This window comes from Procambarus clarkii, chromosome 32 (assembly GCF_040958095.1).
Source record: "Procambarus clarkii isolate CNS0578487 chromosome 32, FALCON_Pclarkii_2.0, whole genome shotgun sequence".
In the NCBI taxonomy this organism is placed as follows: Eukaryota; Metazoa; Arthropoda; class Malacostraca; order Decapoda; family Cambaridae; genus Procambarus; species Procambarus clarkii.
In genome coordinates this window covers 7,568,055-7,589,102 of record NC_091181.1, presented here as the reverse complement: position 1 = coordinate 7,589,102, position 21,048 = coordinate 7,568,055, and the positions used below count along the sequence as shown (strand labels likewise).

The 21,048-nt window shown below is 40.8% G+C and overlaps 1 protein-coding gene across 1 annotated transcript in view; it reads left to right on the top strand.

Annotated features, from left to right (window-relative positions):
• Positions 1 to 628: 628 nt before the first annotated feature.
• The window catches only part of LOC123759254 (glutamate receptor U1-like), a 128,827-nt gene continuing 108,407 nt past the window's right edge, over positions 629 to 21,048 (top strand). The window contains exons 1-5 of the mRNA XM_069334750.1: positions 629 to 730; positions 858 to 974; positions 8,384 to 8,607; positions 8,765 to 8,893; positions 9,319 to 9,468. Coding sequence (XP_069190851.1) covers positions 629 to 730; positions 858 to 974; positions 8,384 to 8,607; positions 8,765 to 8,893; positions 9,319 to 9,468 — 722 coding nt within the window. The remainder of the gene's footprint in view (positions 731 to 857; positions 975 to 8,383; positions 8,608 to 8,764; positions 8,894 to 9,318; positions 9,469 to 21,048) is intronic.

Sequence of the window (21,048 nt, the reverse complement as noted above, 5' to 3'; positions counted from 1 at the left end):
AGTGGAGGCTGACTCCATACACAGTTTCAAGTGTAGATATGATAGAGCCCAATAGGCTCAGGAACCTGTACACCTGTTGATTGACGGTTGAGAGGCGGGACCAAAGAGCCAGAGCTCAACCCCCGCAAGCGCAATTAGGTGAGTACATTGAGGACGGGTTGAATAGGGGATGGGTAGAACGTCTGTTTAATTATTCAAAATAAATAATTGTTCTCGATTTTGTTTTGTTTCAGCTTATTTGTATATAAGAATATCAGACTGCATTATTTTAATAACCATGAGTTTTTTTAATATTTATTAGACTTCAGTAGTCAATCCTCAGGAACCCTAGAGGATTCAGTTGAATCCTAGGTTGCATTGTTTTTAACCATGTTTTGGTGTAGTGGTCTAGGGCATGTGCTTCGGAGTACCACGTTTATGGGTTCAATTCTTCCTCATGGTTCCTACTGATTTTCTCATTCATATGTCATGTTAATGTGATTTCATTGTGAATTTATATTATTAAATTTTTTAAATATTATTATGTCTGGCACATTTTTTTATTTAAAACATATAAAAGTACTTAGTGTCCTTCTGCTGTCAGTACAACTACTCACCATCCACAGATACACATGTCACTCCAGGAACAATGGCTGGGGTGTTGGATGCTGTGTTGTCACCAGAGCACCGTCCCCGCTGCTCTGTGTTCTTCATCACAGACGCCGCCTCCTCCGACCCATCAACCATCGCTGTAAGTACGACCAACCAGTGTCAACAAGCTGGACTAATATTTTACGCATAATATTTTGTGAATCTTTAGCATCAATATGGCAGCATCATCGGGACGTTCATTATTTGTGTGAATTAATTTATTTCAGTTAATAAGGTTATTACGGTCCCCGGGAGGTGTGGGCGTCTTCACGACAACAGCGGACGTCTTACATGGCAACGTTACACTCCAGCAGCTTCCTCAGTGGATTTCTCAGGCTCGCAAGGTTGGTGGATTTCACGTCTTTGTTGTTATTATAGTGATATTACTTGGTACTGTTGAGGGATGTTAAAAACACTTTCCTCCCACGTGGACACAAAAATGGGACAACTATTTTTCTCTTGAAACAGAGTGAGCGACATATTTTTAAGTCTGATGAACAAATAGTTCTATAATATTCAATTCTTATCCGATCGACTTGGGGATAGTATGAACATGTTTGCCATGAAATTTACGTTTTCTCTAATAGCCACATAGCCTATTTGGGAGAACGGAATTGTCTTGTATCTTCGTGGTAAAACTATTGTATTGTTGACACGACGAGTGTAATCGACGAAGTTTCTTTATTTGGTGCCGATCTAACACATCCCTGTGTGACATTTTTTATACATATTTTCTTCTAGAACATTCAATTGCAAACACATTGGTACAAAAATGAAATACGTACATAGAAAATTAAGGTCAGGACAGTGAAAAGAATTTTCACTTTTCAATACTGGTTTCGCCGATGTGCGAAAAAACAAATCACCTTTATGATCACCTTTATGTATAGGCACAGAAATCACTCTCGCATTACTGAAGATGGAAAGGTTAGGCATCTTGGGTCCTGTGATCTATTCAGCATTACTGACTGAGAGAGCCCAAACTGTGAGTCAGTAGTGTGGTGTTTGTGTGTTACTGAGGAAGTCTTGATTGTAGGGTTGATGTAAAGCCATTGCTTGGTTACTGACTTTAATACGTATATAAACAATTACATGACTAGCTGCTTGCAAGCTGGTAGCGTCCTGTACGCTTCTGTTTACCTTGTCTCCCGGCGTCTCAGCCTCAACACAAACAAACGGATGGTACCGTTTTCTATGAACATGACATCCCTCCTTTTCTTTAAAAAGAATGAATACAGGATGTCTACCATGCTTGTAGCACAAAGCAAAGTTATTGACACAAAGTAAGTTATTAACATATCACGAGATATTGCATACATTTAACATTAATTAAGCACACAAAGAATTTAAACAACTTAATCTTTACCACAAAGGATTTCAATGTTAAAAATACATATGCAATGTTAAACAAACATGAAAGAAACTGTAATACAAGGTTACAAAATATTGAATGAGATATCTGCATTATTCAAACAATATTAAATTTAGTTTAGCATAATAAGTAAATACTTTGCATTACATAGGAACACAATTAATCATCAAATCGTGTAGGGCGTTTAACATGACGTTTAGGACGAGAGTCCTTAAATACAATAATATCCCTTGATGAATTGTTTGTCGGGTTATAACTCATTTTTTCTTTTTCTTTTGCACGACTTTGCACTTCATCATTTTCTACACTAGTTGGAATCACTCTGAAATAGCCATATTACGTGTTATACTATGATCTCTATTACTAGCTGTTACCATAGTTCCTTTTACACTAATCACTTTATATGGTTTTGTATCATACGGCATATCTAGCTTTCCCTCTTTTTTCTTTTTAACGAGAACAGTATCTCCAACCTTTATGAATTGTTCTTTGCACGTTGATCATGAGCAATTTTCATTTTGCCCTTGGCTAGTGCATCCTTCTGAGCGAGACGTTTATCCGTTACCTCGGCTGGCATGACGGGTAGTGTGATCCTCATAGGACGTCCAAATAAAAGTTCGCCAGGCGACTTGCCCAGTGTTCCATGTGGTGTTGCACGGTAGTTCCTGAGAAAAGCATACATAGCTTGTTTCCAGGATCGTCCTTCGGCATGAGCACAGCATACCGCTTTCATGAGAGGTTGCATGAATCTCTCGACTTCTCCATTTGCTTGAGGATGTAGTGGCATCACACGGCAGTGTTTGAATCCAATATGCTCAGCAAAGTTGACGAAGTCTTGTCCATTGAATGGCGGTCCATTGTCCGTCTTGACAACTTCAGGAATGCCAAAGTTTGAAAAGATCTTGTCGAGTTTCGGGATGACAGCCTTTGCAGATGTGGAAGTGATGATTTCTACTTCTGGATAACGTGAGTGATCATCAATGACTACCATTAAGTGCTCTCCAGTTGGTAGCGGTCCGCAGAAGTCCATCGATACTTCCGTCCATGGTGCAGCAGGTAGTTGTGAAGGTTGTAGAGGTGTTGGTCTTGAAGTATCCACTGCAGCTTTGCAAGGGACACAGGCATCATGCATATCTTTTGCTTGACGATCAATGCCAGGAAACCACACCTTTTCTCGTAGCAGCTGTTTGATCCTTACAAGACCTTGGTGTCCTTGATGTGCAAGCTTCAGAACACGTTGCTGGAGAACAGCTGGAATGACGATACGAGTACCTCGCAGCACGGTGTCACGTTGTTGCGTAACACTTAATTCTGTCTGGATGCGTTCAAGTGCTTTGAATGCATCTTGGTCAACTCCTGAGGGTGGGATGCGTGGAAACTTTTTCTTAGTCAATGCATCCACTGTTGCTTGCAGAGTTGGGTCCTCTAGGGTTGCAGTACGGATTTCATCAAGAGTGAGAGCCTTAGGTACTGCATCACAGGTTACAGAGTGTACATAGTCCTCGGCAACTTACTGATGCTTGGTGATGGTGAAACTGTTGGCAGGATGTCGACTGATGTAATCAGCGGGATTGCCTGCACCCGGCTTGTATTTCACCGTAAAGTTGTATGGTTGCAGATGAAGAGCCCATCTCTCAATACGAGCTGGTGGTTTGGACTTTGGATTATTGAAGATGGTCTCCAACGGTTTGTGGTCAGTGACTATCGTGGTGAAGGGCGCACCAAGCAGATACACATTGAAGTGTTCACAGCCCCCATACAAGAGCAAGAGCTTCCTTCTCTGTCTGACTGTATCGTTGCTCAACATCTGTGAGAGAACGGCTGGCGTAGGCAATTTCTACTCTGGAATCTGGTTGACCAGGTTTGTGTTGGGCTAACACAGCACCTAAACCAACAGGACTAGCATCCACCGTTAACTCAGTGTCTATTGATGGATCAAAGTACGCAGCAGTCGCATTCTCTACTAGTGCATCTTTCACAGCATCAAATGCATTTTGCTCAATATCGCTCCAGTACCATGATGCATTTTTCTTCAGGAGCTCACGTAGAGGCTTCGTAATGGTAGCAAAATCTGGAATGAAGCGAGAACAGTAGTTTGCCATTCCCAGAAAACTATGTACTTCAGTGGACGTTGAAGGAGGTGCAGCATTCTTGATATCTGGAACTTTCTTAGGATCTGGAGACAGACCTTTGTCACTAAGTACATGTCCAAAGAATTCAATTTTACATTGATTGAACTCACACTTTGCTCGGCTTAACGTCAGATTATTTTCTCGTAAGTGTTGCAATGTTGCACGAAGAGCTTTGTCATGTTCAGCTTGGGTACGGCCATAAACAATGATGTCATCAGACATGTTGTCAGCATTAGGTATATCTTGCAATACCTGGCTGATGATGTGCTGGAATACCTCGGCAGCACTGTTGATACCAAAACTCAGGCGCTTGTACCTATACAGACCTCGATGTGTCGTAAACTTTGTGATGAAGCGACTCTCATCATGAAGTTCAAGCTGATGATAGCCCTTGTTTAAATCTAACTTACTAAATACAGTTGCACCATTCAAGCGGTAGATCATATCATCTACAGTGGGTGTAGGATGGCGTTCACGCATTGTTGCCTTGTTGCGAACACACGTCTTCACAAATGCGTATCTCATCTGGATTCTTCGGCTTTGGTGGAGTGACAATTGGGCTTACCCATGGTGTTGGGCCTGTTACTGGTTCAATGATATCTAGTTCCATCAGCCTATCCAGTTCGGCATCGACTTTCTTGCAAGTATGGAATGGCTGTCGGCGATGTGGTTGGGTAACTGGAATTACATCTGGGTTGATATGCAGATGTACTTTGCTATCAGTATAACAACCTATGGATTTAAATTGATCAGAAAATTCAGCAACAATAGCATCAACATTGTTTGCAGATTCCACTGCTACAGCATTAGAAAGCTGAAGTAGCCCCAATTTGGTTGAAGTCTTGTAACTGAGTAGAGACTCCTTTGCATTCCTAACAACATGGAATGCAGTAATGAGCATTGCACTCTTTGACTTGATCTCTGCAGTGAAAGTTCCAATCACTGGCACGGCTACCTTTGAAGCATAAGCAGTGGCTTTGCCATTATAGTTTTCAAGCTTTGGGAACTGTTTTTTTAAATTTCTCATAGTGGCACTCAGCAATGGTGTCAATGTTTGATCCAGTGTCAATGAGAACTTTGAGACAAATACCAGCAATGTATACACATGTCTCTGGGTTGTTTGGAAGATCATTCCATTCTGTGTTTGCTTGTACTCCATAAGTATAATCACATTCACTGTCATCTGAGACTGATTGTAATGAAATGTTGTTTTGTACATTTTTAACATTCTGGATATGAGGTGCAATATTGTGTTTACCACCTCGACCCCTATGACCTGATCCTCGTACAGTGCTTGTATTCACTGACTGTGGTTTCTTTAGTGTGGAACGACACATGGCACCAAAATGGCCTAGTTTTCCACACTCATAGCACTTCTTACCTTGAACAGGACAAAGATTACCTTGGTGTGTGGGTAGTCTCCTCCACAATTGTAACATTTATTGTTGACACCCTCTGATGTGAATCGTTGTGACTGCTTGAGTCTTGTTCCATGACTCCAGTTGTGATGTGGCTCTCGGCTCAATTTACTGTTAGGTTTGCCATGATATCTTCTTTGATCACGATGTCCTCCCTGAACCTTACATACCTCATCACTGTTAGTAACAGTGGCAGAACCGTTGTTGGCACTGCACTCCATGACACGAGCATCACGTGTAGCATCTTCCATTCGACGAGCCATATCCAGTATCTTGGTAAGAGAACTGTCATCATCAACAAGTTCTAGATCTCTTCGACGAAGACGTGTAGATGTGCATGTTTCAATTATTTGCTGTTTGATTTCTTTGTCAACATCAGCAAACTCACAATGGGCTGCTAAACCCTGCAGACGTGTGTGGTATTGATCCACAGTTTCATTAGAGAGTTGTCTGGCTCTCTTGAAATGCATAATTTCCATTGCAGTATTTTGCCTTGGTTTGAAATGCTCTGTTAGTTTGCCTTTGGCAGTGTCATAATCTTTGGCACCACCAGTGTCTTTCAGTGTATCAAAGATGTCACAAACTCTATCACCTGCATAATGAAGTAGAAAGGCACGCTTTCTTTCAGCACTTTTGATGTCAGAAACTATCAACAAATTTTCAAACCTTTTAAGCCATTTGATCCACCTCTGTGACAGGTTTGTCTGGTCACAGTCAGGATCAATTGCAGGAAACTGAGGTATATTTGCCATTTTTTACTGAATATAAGTAAACTTATCACTTAAAATGTTCCTCAGAATATTAAACACTTACTGCACTGTATATGTTAGTTAAGAATTCACTGTAATTACTTTAATTTTGCAAAGCACACAAGCATTTTAATGCAAAAGTTCACAGCAGTGCACAATACAGCAGCAACTGACTTCTTACCTAGCCCTTGTGTACATGTGTTGTTCCTACTCACAGCAACACAGCAGTTGTCAGCAGTTGGCACAGCAGTAGTTAGCAGTTGGTACAGCAGTTGGTGCAGCAGTTGGTGCAGCAGTTGGCAGCAGTTGGTACAGCAGTCAGTTCACAGCGTGAAGAATTTTAGCACAGAGCGCGTTTCCTATACAAAACATCGGGTTTTGTATACAGCATCAAAGCGTCGTTTCGTACACTGCGTCGGCAGATTCCTCAGTACACAGTTTCTTCAGACAGCACATAGCTTGGGGTAGCACATAGCAGTGGTTAGCACACAGCATTGGTTAGCACACAGCATTGGTTAACACACAGCATCGGTTAGCACACAGCATCGGTTAGCATACAGCATCGGGTATGGTGCTCACAGCTTCTCTTCCTCCTCCAGGCAGCATGCTTCTCCCTTGTGTTTTAAACTGAACAAATACCTGCGTTCACAGTTCATCCTCGTCGCCAGTGTGGTGTTTGTGTGTTACTGAGGAAGTCTTGGTTGTAGGGTTGATATAAAGCCATTGCTTGGTTACTGACTTTAATACTTAAGATGTTACATGACTAGTAGCTACCAAGCTTGGCGGGCGTCCTGTACGCTCTTGTTTTCCTTTTTTGGCGTCTGCTCCGCCACACATAGAAAACGGATGGTACCATTTTCTGTGAACATGACAGGTGTTTACCTGAACACATAGCTGGGGGTGTTTTATATAGTCTATACCAAATATTGTGTATATTAATAGTCTACAATAATGTTCTATAGATTAAAGGGTTAATATTACTGTTAAAGGAATAATGAAAAGTGATTTAGGCCTCAGCTGTATGGTTGTGTGAGAGAGCTGGTCCTTAAACATCCGATTTTGTTATGCCATGTGAGGTCCAGGTTTTGGCCCCACTTAATGGCAGCTGTTAGTCTTTGTTAAAACATGGCTGGTATTTCTCCAGTTTCTTGCAGGTGGCCAGCTCAATTGATGTCTCATGGATCACAAGCTAACCTGCTGACAAATTGAACTGTAACAATTGGCCAAAACATGTGAAGTACAGGTGTGTCACATTGAATGAATAGTGTAATATAATAATGAAGCTTACACTTGGTTTGGGCTACGCCTGGTAATAACCTATCTAAATAGTTATTGGCCAACTACTACTACTAGAAATGTGGTTTTAGTCGGATAATTAGCACTTCCCGTTTTTAGTGAGGTCACTGTGGTAGTTTCACAGTTGGTCGACTTATAATTTTGAGTCTATGATGTGATGCGTGTAGCAAACATTCCCACGAGGAGCCCTCTCTCGTGAAGTTTACAATTTTTCTGGTGCCAGCCTCATCCCTGCTGTGTCCCGAAAATTAGGTTCTAATTCTATCTTTATATTAACTTATGGAGGTAGGCCCTAGTTTTATGGATAATTATGTCAGATCCAGTTATAGTAGATACTTTATTATTAATTTTAATCACTAAATTGTAGTTTAAAGATACCAGATGTGTTAAATATTTGTTTTATGACGTGACAGCATGGCTAACCCATTCTCTATTATTTTACTGTCTAACTAATGTAAATTACCAACACCTTATGATGGTTACTATGTTAGAATATTAGTGTGTTATGTGTCGGATTTCTGACAGTCACATAACGTGTACCATGTTGTCGTCCACAGCTGCGGCAGGTGTCGTGGTGCATGACGGTGGTGGTGGGTCACTGTCACATAACGTGTACCATGTTGTCGTTCACAGCTGCGGCAGGTGTCGTGGTGCGTGACGGTGGTGGTGGTGGGTCACTGTCACAACGTGTACCGTGTTGTCGTCCACAGCTGCGGTAGGTGTCGTGGTGTGTGACGGTGGTGGTGGGACACTGTCACATAACGTGTACCATGTTGTCGTCCACAGCTGCGGCAGGTGTCGTGGTGCGTGTCGGTGGTGGTGGTGAGCGACGACCTCACCTTCCTCGCCACCTTCGCCCAGTGGTCCCTCAAGGGCCGCCTCCTGGTGTGGTCGACGAGGCTCCTGGTCCTCACCCGCCTCCCCCTCCACCACCTGCACATCCTCCACACGCTCCTCTCCAACACCAACTCCATGTTGATCATTTATGAAGAATCACTAGACAACGTAAGGTATTGTTAATTATCATTATTTAATTAAGTTTATACAAAACTAAATTATCCTGAATCATTATGATAAGGATAATTGAGTTTTCTTGATTATTATTAATAATATGAGAATGTAACAAAGGTGTTGAAGCATTTATGTTGAACAGCTGTACCTGTACAGGTGCGGGGTGTACCTGCAGGTGCCGTACAGTCCCCTGGGCGCCCAGGCGGTGAAGGTGGCCTCCTGGGCGCCCCAGCGAGGCCTCGCTCTCACCTCCAGCCTCCCGCTCTTCCCAGACAAGTTCTCAAGGTGATAACAGACTAACACAAATATGAAGACACATACATTAACAATAATTAACCAGCTATGTCTTGCATGTATATGGCCGAAGGATACATATCTGCATAGCATAAGTTTCAAATTTGCCAGATCTATACCGTTCCATCTTTGTGGTCTATGGATGAATATATTACCTATAATAAATAAAAATCCATATATATATATCAATAATTACTTGCTCTACAAAATCTTTAATGATTTCCTTAGAACCATATTGTTATATAATAATATATAGTTCCATTAATATACTTATGCAGAAAATAATACGTATATAATATATACGTATTAATATATAATAATATGTATCTCACTTCAAGAGAAGTGTTAAAAATAAGAACATATTAGGGCGGCTTATTACAGTAAAGAAAGTTTTGTATAATTTACTCTTGTGTTAGACTCCTTCAGCGACCGACTCTGAAGCTGGCGACGGAGATAAACCCTCTCAACTCGCTGGTTACCCAGGAAGCTGGCGTGGCCGGGAAGCTACAGTTTGTAGGACCCGCGCCAGACCTCGTATCTTACCTGGCCAAGGCTCTCAACTTCTCGTAAGTTACAATGAGCAGGAACTGCAGCAAGCTTGGTATCTTACCTGGTTCTTATAGACTAGCTTCAGACCTTGGCCATAACTTTAATAAAATAGCTTGAATAAAATTTGCATGCCATCGTCAGCATAATTGTTTAACAGTGAGAATTGTTGCTCATGCTAAGATGAAGAATGTGTATGTAGACACAGTAAACGTCATAATTCGACTGTATGTTTTATGTAAGGCAAACATTTGTCGTACAAGGAAATGGAAGCGGCTTGCAAAAGTGAGGTACTGTCCCGTTTTTGGTACCTCTGATAGGTTAGGAGAGGACACTATAATTTTTTATTGATTTTGGGAAACCTTAGGAGGACGTGCTGAAATTACAGTGTTTAAAATAATAATCAAATGTATATTAATTTGCCAATAGCAAATTAGTGAATTTAACTATCACCTTAAATTATTTTTCTGATAACCATTTCCTACTCACTTTGATCTTAGTCGATAGGCCAAGAAGCGAGTTACACATTGTATATCAATATTAATATGCATTACGTTTATCTAATAAGATAGGTCATTACAGATAAATATTTCAGTTGGTAAAATGAGGTGTGTGAACTTTAATATGTAATTAATATTATAAAATTATTTAAGAAATCATCGGAGATAGTGGGAGAATGACATTATGGAAATTTTAAGCCTAATTTTTTTAAAATTTAAATGACTAGAATATTGTTGTTGTTGTTGATTTAGGGACGACGACAATCAATGGATGTCGTCGACAATAGTAGAGGGATGGGGTCCCTACAGTCACTTCAGGCCACAGACCCTACAATCTTCTCAGGCGACATACTTTACAGTCTCTTCAGGCCACGGACATAACAGATGGAGCGGATGGTATGGCGAAGAATGTCATTACGAACATGTTTGTCTCTCACACCTGCCCTGTCAAGGCGAACGGGAACCGTGAGGCAGGGAATATTCAGCCTACGAACAGCACTCTGTAGTCTGATGCGAGCACTATGAAATCGAAGGCAGTGAAGAAGATGTTCCACTGTATCGTCTTGTGTCGGACACCACTGGCAGTATGGGGAATCTACCAGCCGTAGATGATAGAGATGTGCTACATGCAGGTGTGCCCAATCCAGAGCCAAGTGATGACAGTGTCGAGGAGTCGAGAATGATGACGAGTTCATGGACGCAGGGAAGAGCCCTCCCGGAGACCCGCCAGAAAGGAGGCTCTGAATGCTGGCGCCTTAACTGCTTCCCAACTCGCGAGGCAAGCCGCCCAGAGTCGCGAGAGTATCTCGGAAAGGTCCAGAGGCACATATGTAGAGTCATGGAGAGCATCGCCATCCCTGCTGCTGCGTCGGCCACCTCATTGCCATTAATACTGACATGTGACGGAACCCATGGAGATAGATCGACGGATGCTCGGAGTACAAGAGTATGACAGCAGTTCTCCACGGATTTGTGATACAGTATGACGATGAACTCGTGGACTCCAAGATGATATCAGATGTAGAACTGTAACTGACTCCACAGAGAAAACGACCGTAGAGGGCCGTGAAAATTGTTGAAGGAGTTGTAAGGCTAGTAAGACACGTCTGGCAGAAGGAAAAAGGTGCAAAGTATGCTGCCACACATGTAGATTGGTGGCTGATCTTTGCAGGACCCATCCATGTAAACCTCGAAGTATCCAGAGTATAAGGAGGCTCGTAGGTCTGCAAAAATTAAAGGGGCCAGACCCTCTAAATCCCTCTTCTGACAATGAGGCTTGGAAAAGTCCGCAGAAACCCGAATGATCTCTTCTGCCCACGGAGGTACCAGTGAGATGATAGGGCCAGGGTTGAGAACAGGGACGGGAAGGGAAAACTGTGAATATGCATCCAAGGCCCAGACGACGAAAGGCAACTGACGGCGTCTGGAGTGTCCAGCCGGAACATTCCACCAGTTAGCCTCGATCTGGAGGCGAGTAAGTGGATGGGTAGCAGGGAGATGCATTATCCATTGAAACTGGCGGTAGAGAGTGAGAAGGCATTCAAAGCTCAGGGGCCATAACCCCGTCTCGGCATGAGGAGAGAGAACTGGCGAGGAGGGCATAGATCCTTGCACTGAGCGAAGGGCACCATTTTGAATGGGATCCAGCCTTGCCAAGACCGATGATGCTGCTGAGCCATAGACTTCACTCGCATACATGATCTTGCTATGAATGAAAACCTTATAGAGAGATAAAGGCGATTCCCGTGAAGCCTCCCATGCTGCAGCAGAGAGCCGTTTCATGATGTTCACGTGACAAAGGCAAGAGGCCCGAAGGTAATCCATATGATGCCTCCATGTCTGCCAAGGGCCATGCAGAACGACCCCCTGCCACCCCCGACGGTCACCACTGGCTGGTCTGGCAAGCGGGTCCAGGTGAAGCACATGACGCAACTCTTCACCGGGTTAATGGAGAGCCCCTTCCCCAGCACAATTGCCGAGAACACAGTCACGGCGTTTTGCAGGGAGCCTTGTGCCTCCAGGAGAGTGATACCATCCGCCACAAGAGGTACATCATCGGCATAGGCTAAAACCTGGTCCCCCCCGGAATTCTGGAAGATCAGATAGAAGAATAGAGAATAATAGCGGGCTGAGAATCGCTTCATGGGGGACACCACGCGAGACAAGGCGGGACGTGGAGACGTCTTCACCAACTGCCACTTTGCATAAGCGACCCAGTATCTACATAGTTTTGGAACGACCTCAACGTCGGATCCAAGAGACCTAGTCGAGCCAGACTGAAGGACAGCAGAATGAGACACAGAGTCAAATGCACTCTTGATGTCGAAGAATGCTGGAAGTAGCACATTTCTCCAGCCATAGGTGTCCATTATTCGATGTTCCAAGGAAAGGAGGCAGTCCGTCGTGCTTCTTCCCGGCCGAAATTCACTGATACCCTCAGGTAGGAGACCTGAGGTTTCCACCACCCATTGTAGCCGGTTGTGAACAACACGTTCCATCAGTTTCCCGAGACATGGAAGCAGACTTATGGGCTGATATGAACTCGGGACAGACGGATCCTTCCCTGACTTGGCCAGAGGACCAGCAGCCGTTGTAGAAGTGAAGGAGGTGTGACTGAAGGATCCTGGGCGACCTCGAATCTTTCCTCCATCTGCAATAAGTTCTGCTTGCAAGGTGTCTTTAGTGGTAACCTTCTTTTGCTTCTCGAGGTCGAATATGTCATCCAATAGGATCTCCAACTCCACTTTCCGGGCCATCTCACTTGGTCTGGAGATAACAGGACAGTTTATACCCAGATTTAAGAGAGTGATATTGTCCTCAGCGAGGTTGATTCCAGCAATTTTTAAGAAGCCATCTCTGGGTCGAGGAGTCGCCATAGGTCCTCCAAATAGTGTTGTCAGTTTCTTGATGATCCTGGTTTCGGTGCTGTGGTGATGTCGATCTGTGAGGATGTCGAGGTGTTGGTTGATGAGAGTACGAAGGTCTTCGTCGATGTTGCTGTTTCTCCATTGGTTTGTAGTATGGAGTAGTTGCGTTTTGCTGTCTTTGATCTCATTTTCTGCCTTGAGTATGAAATGTCGAATCAAATCTTGGAGATATTTGATCGTGAAGTAGGTTGGCCGTTTTTCAAAAACCAAAAAAATGGCCAACCAACTCATGAGAAACTCTACAGACACAAAGCAGAACGCTGTAAAAGAGGCCAATGTCGTCTATGCCTTCAAATGCCCACTTGGGGACTGTAAGCCTCAAAAAACTCAGTATACAGGCAAGACAAGAACATCTCTTTCCTTTCCAGGCGATTAACGATGCATGTCGAATCAATATATATATATATATATATATATATATATATATATATATATATATATATATATATATATATGCAAACAAGCCTGAATGGTCCCCAGGACTATATACAACTGAAAACTCACACCCCAGAAGTGACTCGAACCCATACTCCCACAACTGGTATGTACAGGGACGCCTTAATCCGCTTGACCATCACGACCGGACATAAGGAAGTGATAGCCGAGGCTATATGAACCACTTCCCCGCCGGCACTCGGATGGTAATCTTGGGCATAGCATTTTATCAAATCACCTCATTCTTTGGGGCACACGTGAGGAACACAAATGCAAACAAGCCTGAATGGTCCCCAGGACTATATACAACTGAAAACTCACACCCCAGAAGTGACTCGAACCCATACTCCCACAACTGGTATGTACAGGGACGCCTTAATCCGCTTGACCATCACGACCGGACATAAGGAAGTGATAGCCGAGGCTATATGAACCACTTCCCCGCCGGCACTCGGATGGTAATCTTGGGCATAGCATTTTATCAAATCACCTCATTCTTTGGGGCACACGTGAGGAACACAAATGCAAACAAGCCTGAATGGTCCCCAGGACTATATACAACTGAAAACTCACACCCCAGAAGTGACTCGAACCCATACTCCCACAACTGGTATGTACAGGGACGCCTTAATCCGCTTGACCATCACGACCGGACATAAGGAAGTGATAGCCGAGGCTATATGAACCACTTCCCCGCCGGCACTCGGATGGTAATCTTGGGCATAGCATTTTATCAAATCACCTCATTCTTTGGGGCACACAGTTGTATATAGTCCTGGGGACCATTCAGGCTTGTTTGCATTTGTGTTCCTCACGTGTGCCCCAAAGAATGAGGTGATTTGATAAAATGCTATGCCCAAGATTACCATCCGAGTGCCGGCGGGGAAGTGGTTCATATAGCCTCGGCTATCACTTCCTTATGTCCGGTCGTGATGGTCAAGCGGATTAAGGCGTCCCTGTACATACCAGTTGTGGGAGTATGGGTTCGAGTCACTTCTGGGGTGTGAGTTTTCAGTTGTATATAGTCCTGGGGACCATTCAGGCTTGTTTGCATTTGTGTTCCTCACGTGTGCCCCAAAGAATGAGGTGATTTGATAAAATGCTATGCCCAAGATTACCATCCGAGTGCCGGCGGGGAAGTGGTTCATATAGCCTCGGCTATCACTTCCTTATGTCCGGTCGTGATGGTCAAGCGGATTAAGGCGTCCCTGTACATACCAGTTGTGGGAGTATGGGTTCGAGTCACTTCTGGGGTGTGAGTTTTCAGTTATATATATATATATATATATATATATATATATATATATATATATATATATATATATATATATATATATAAGTTTGTGAGGGTACCACCTCTGGTGCCAATGTGGGGACCCATAGCCTCGGAGAAGAAAATAAAAAGTATTCAGAGGAGACCTTGTGGTTTCTCACTGAACACTAATATTATCCTCTCCTACCACCCCATTCTTTTGTATGTACACATATATATTTACTTTATTTGAACTTTGTTACAAAAAAGGAGTTACATATGGGTTACAAAGATGGTTATCATAGGTTGTCGAGTTCCTCCAGCTCCTCAGATGGCGGGCAGGAACCCTGGATGCAGTGCGCATTTCCCCTCTGTATCGCCACACTGAGGCGCTGGAAAAGAAAGCTTGCAGCTCTCGGGTCCCTTGTTGTTTCAATGAGCATAGAACCCAGTTCCTTCAAAAAACTGGTAGCACTTTTACCCCAGGCGCCGAGTGTCTCAGAAGCAATGGGGACAAAATTGTAGTGGTGATCCAGTTCTCTATACTTACGGGATTTGGCTGCTTCCCTGTGAGTGGCAGCGCCACCTGGTTGTGCAACACTGAGGTTAAAGTAGGTGTTAGCCAGGGTTGATACGCACGTGTAGTCCCATACCAACTGCTTGCCATTCTTCCAGGGGTTCAGTGTGATACCATCCGGGCGACCAATAAGAGCATCAGAGTTACGGGGCGTTAGGTAACGGGGCTCTCTTTCAGCTGGGCATCCAGCTGTGGTGAGGCTCCTCTTGATGATGTCGTTAACTTCACTGTGCCTCGAGTGCCATCCCCCTGTGCTTTGACAGCGTAGGCCATGGTGGCCGTACCTGTCAGCCACCACCTCGCCGCAAATACACCTATATCTGGTGTGGATTGGGGCAGCAAGGCGGAGGGCCACAGCAATTCGGAGGGCGTGTGGTGTGAGACGCGTGCCAGTTGCCGACATTGGGGTTGCAAACAGGAAATCCCCTGCATGTGGTGCTGCTACTGCTGTGAGGCGAGCAATGTCGTGTTGTGTTGTTGCAGCACCCAAGCACTCTGCAGCAACTTGGTCTACAATGGGGCCATCCCAGCTGGATTCCTTGTGGGCTTTTGGGGATGGTGGTTGAGGTGATTGGCCTGCACGAAAGGCCCACTCTGTGGCACAGCGTGTAAAATTGGGATCATGTACACCTGCCAGCTGATGTAAGTGGGCAGGTAGAATTTCCTTCACAAGGTCGTCGGATGCTGATAAGGAGGACAGAAAGGCTGGAACAGCGATTTGCGTTGCTGTTCGAACTCCGAGGCCCCCAAGTCTTACGGGAAGAGAGGCTTGTTTCAACTGTAGGTCATCGAGAGAGAGGTTAAGGGCTTTTTCTAGCATTGATTTCAGTAACCGGTCATACTCACTTAGTTTTTGGCTACTGTAAGATGGTGAACACCCCAGAAAGGGGTGTTCCCCTTTAAAATATATATATTAAAAAATATATATTTATTATATATTTATATAATTTTTTATAATTTTAATTTTATAATTTATAATTTTATAATAATATAATTTATAATTTTTTATTTTTTATAATTTTTATAATATATTTACTTTAAAAATATATTAAAATATATATGTTATATATATATATATATATATATATATATATATATATATATATATATATATATATATATATATATATATATGTATGTCGTACCTAATAGCCAGAACGCACTTATCAGCCTACTATGCAAGGCCCGATTTGCCTAATAAGCCAAGTTTTCATGAATTAATGTTTTTTCGACTACCTAACCTACCTAACCTAACCTAACCTAACTTTTTCTGCTACCTAACCGAACCTAACCTATAAAGATAGGTTAGGTTAGGTTAGGTAGGGTTGGTTAGGTTCGGTCATACATCTACGTTAATTTTAACTCCATTAAAAAAAAATTGACCTCATACATAATGAAATGGGTAGCTTTATCATTTCATAAGAAAAAAATTAGGGAAAATATATTAATTCATGAAAACTTGGCTTATTAGGCAAATCAGGCCTTTCATAGTAGGCTGATAAGTGTGTTCTGGCTATTAGGTACGACATGTATATATATATATATATATATATATATATATGTCGTACCTAGTAGCCAGAACTCACTTCTCAGCCTACTATACATGGCCAGATTTGCCTAATAAGCCAAGTTTTCCTGAATTAATATATTTTCTCTATTTTTTTTCTTATGAAATGATAAAGCTATCCATTTCATTATGTATGAGGTCAATTTTTTTTTATTGGAGTTAAAATTAACGCAGATATATGACCGAACCTAACCAACCCTACCTAACCTAACCTAACCTATATTTATAGGTAAGGTTAGGTTAGGTAGCCAAAAAAGGCTAGGTTAGGTTAGGTTAGGTAGGTTAGGTAGACGAAAAAACATTAATTCATGAAAACTTGGCTTATTAGGCAAATCGGGCCTTGAATAGTAGGCTGAGAAGTGCGTTCTGGCTATTAGGTACGACATATATATATATATATATATATATATATATATATATATATATATATGTCGTACCTAGTAGCCAGAACTCACTTCTCAGCCTACTATTCAAGGCCTGATTTGCCTAATAAGCCAAGTTTTCCTGAATTAATATATTTACTATAATTTTTTTCTTATGAAATGATAAAGCAACCCTTTTCTCTATGCATGAGGTCATTTTTTTTTTATTGGAGTTAAAATTAACGTAGATATATGACCGAACCTAACCAACCCTACCTAACCTAACCTAACCTATATTTATAGGTAAGGTTAGGTTAGGTAGCCAAAAAAAGCTAGGTTAGGTTAGGTTAGGTAGGTTAGGTAGACGAAAAAACATTAATTCATGAAAACTTGGCTTATTAGGCAAATCGGGCCTTGAATAGTAGGCTGAGAAGTGCGTTCTGGCTGTTAGGTACGACATATATATATATATATATATATATATATATAAATATATATATATATATAAATACATATATATATATATATATATATATATATATGTATTTACATGTATTTACAAATAGACGGAGTAGCAATGGGCTCCCCCTTAGGAGTTTTATTTGCTAATTTTTATATGGGAACCATCGAAGATAGGGTCTTCAGTAGCAGACAAAAACCAACTGTATACTGCCGTTATGTAGATGACATATTCGTAATAGTAAAAGACTCAGATGAACTAATTGACCTAAAAAGACACCTAGAGAGAGAGTCAGTACTCCGATTTACACATGAAAATAGTGAAAATAACAGTCTGCCATTCTTGGATGTACTAATAACAAAAACAGGAACTTCTTTAAGCACCAACGTATATACCAAGCCCACCAACATCGGATTATGCCTGAACGGTAGAAGTGAGTGCCCCCAAAGATACAAAGCCAGTGTTCTCAATGCTTATATTCGTCGAGCGCTTACCCACTGCTCTGAATGGAGCAATGTGAGTAGAGAGTTTGAAAGAGTAACTCAGGTATTGGTGAACAATGGATATAGCAACGCGGAAATAAACGCTGCTATAAGACGACACTTGGACCGTTGGTATAATTCAGAACCTAGAACAGAAACCACAACACCCCCAATAAAATTATATTACAAATCAACCATGCACAGTGAACATATAAAAGAGGAAAGAATAATGAAAGAAATAATCCGCAAAGGAGTAAAAAGCACTACTCCTAACCAAAACATAAACCTGATAATATTCTACAAAACCAAGAAGACTTCCGAACTCCTTATCAAAAACAGCCCGAAGCCGACGGAGAACCCTCTACAGCAGTCAAGCGTTGTATACATGTACACTTGCCCCCACGAAGGATGTAACCTTCAATGTAAGTACATAGGTATGACGTCGACCAAGCTGACGAGGCTTTTGACATGCCATCTTCAATCTGGTGCCCCAAGGAATCACATGAGACAAGCCCATGACATTACTCTAACAAGAGAAATGTTGAACAAGAATACTTGCATAATAGACAAAACCCAAGATTCAAGAAGATTACAAATTCTTGAGGCAATTCACATAAGAATAGAGCGACCTACCATGAACACCCAAATCACGGAACTATTTACTCTAGCCACCATGAGAGTAAGGACAAGACAAGAACATATCGATGCCAACACAGAAGACAATGTCCAACATAACAGGCCAATTACACTGGATTAATCTTTGTGTTTAGATAGGAGATGCCTCGTATGGGCCAATAAGCCTTCTGCAGCCTCTATGTTTCACCTCACATTTATCCCTTATGTATCCCCCCATGTTTTCACCTTCATTGTATTATCACCTGACCTAATGCGGGTATAAAATCAACTAGTATTGTAAGATCTGTTCACTTGAGAATGAACCATGGAGGTTCGAAACGTCGAGCAAATTATACAAATAAGTGTAATACACTCTATAGTAAATCACTTCTTTTCTTCACCTTAAAAGTACGAAAATGAGTTTTGGAGAACTCCTATTTCAATTAAGCCCTGATGCTAAGAAAATAGTTAGAGGGATAGAAGCCCTAAACCAGAAAATAATAAATACAGAATATGCGGTCATATTCAATGAAACATGTTTGAAAGAAAACCTGCTGCCAGTATACACCAATATATATATATATATATATATATATATATATATATATATATATATATATATATACATATATATATATATATATATATATATATATATATATATATATATATATATATATATATGCAATTGACGATCACAAAACACTGATCATTTTATGCGGAAAATCCACAGAGAAATATGAAATGAGGTGAACGTTTCGGCTTGTTAAAGCCTTTGTCAACACCAGACTGACCAGTCAGTCTGGTGTTGACAAAGGCTTTAACAAGCCGAAACGTTCACCTCATTTCATATTTCTCTGTGGATTTTCCGCATATATATATATATATATATATATATATATATATATATATATATATATATGTATATATATATATATATATATATATATATATAAATATATAAATATATATATATATATATATATATATATATATATATATATATATATATATATATATGTCGTACCTAATAGCCAGAACGCACTTCTCAGCCTACTATTCAAGGCCCGATTTGCCTAATAAGCCAAGTTTTCATGAATTAATGTTTTTTCGTCTACCTAACCTACCTAACCTAACCTAACCTAGCTTTTTTTGGCTACCTAACCTAACCTTACCTATAAATATAGGTTAGGTTAGGTTAGGTAGGGTTGGTTAGGTTCGGTCATATATCTACGTTAATTTTAACTCCAATAAAACAAATTGACCTCATACATAGAGAAAAGGGTTGCTTTATCATTTCATAAGAAAAAATTATAGTAAATATAATAATTCAGGAAAACTTGGCTTATTAGGCAAATCGGGCCTTGAATAGTAGGCTGAGAAGTGAGTTCTGGCTACTAGGTACGACATATATATATATATATATATGTCGTACCTAGTAGCCAGAACTCACTTTTCAGCCTACAATGCAAGGCCCGATTTGCCTAATAAGCCAAGTTTTCATGAAATATTATATTTTCTCTAATTTTTTTCTTATGAAATGATAAAGCAACCCATTTCATTATGTAAGAGGTGAATTTTTTTTTATTGGAGTTAAAATTAACGTAGATATATGACCGAACTTAACCAACCCTACCTAACCTAACCTAACCTATCTTTATAGGTTAGGTTAGGTTAGGTAGCCGAAAAAGTTAGGTTAGGTTAGGTTAGGTAGGTTAGGTAGTCGAAAAGCAATTAATTCATGAAAACTTGGCTTATTATGCAAATCGGGCCTTGCATAGTAGGCTCAGAAGTGAGTTCTGGCTACTAGGTACGACATATATATATATATATATATATATATATATATATATATATATGTATATATATATATATATATATATATATATATATATATATATATATATATATATATATATATATATATATATATATATATATATATATATATATATATATATATATATATATATATATAGCCAGAACGTCATACTCGGCCTACTATGCAAAGCCCGATTTGCCTAATATTCCAAGTTTTCCCGAATTAATATATTTTCTGTAATTTTTTTCTTATGAAATGATAAAGCTACCCATTTCATTATGTATGAGGTCAATTTTATTTTATTGGAGTTAAAATTAACGAAGATATATGACCGAACCTAACCAATCCTACCTAACCTAACCTAACCTATCTTTATAGGTTAGGTTAGGTTAGGTAGCCGAAAAAGGTAGGTTAGGTTATGTTAGGTAGGTTAGATAGTCGAAAAACAATTAATTCATGAAAACTTGGCTTATTAGGCAAATCGGGCCTTGCATAGTAGGCTAAGAAGTGCATTCTGGCTACTAGGTACATATATATATATATATATATATATATATATATATATATATATATATATATATATATATATATATATATATAT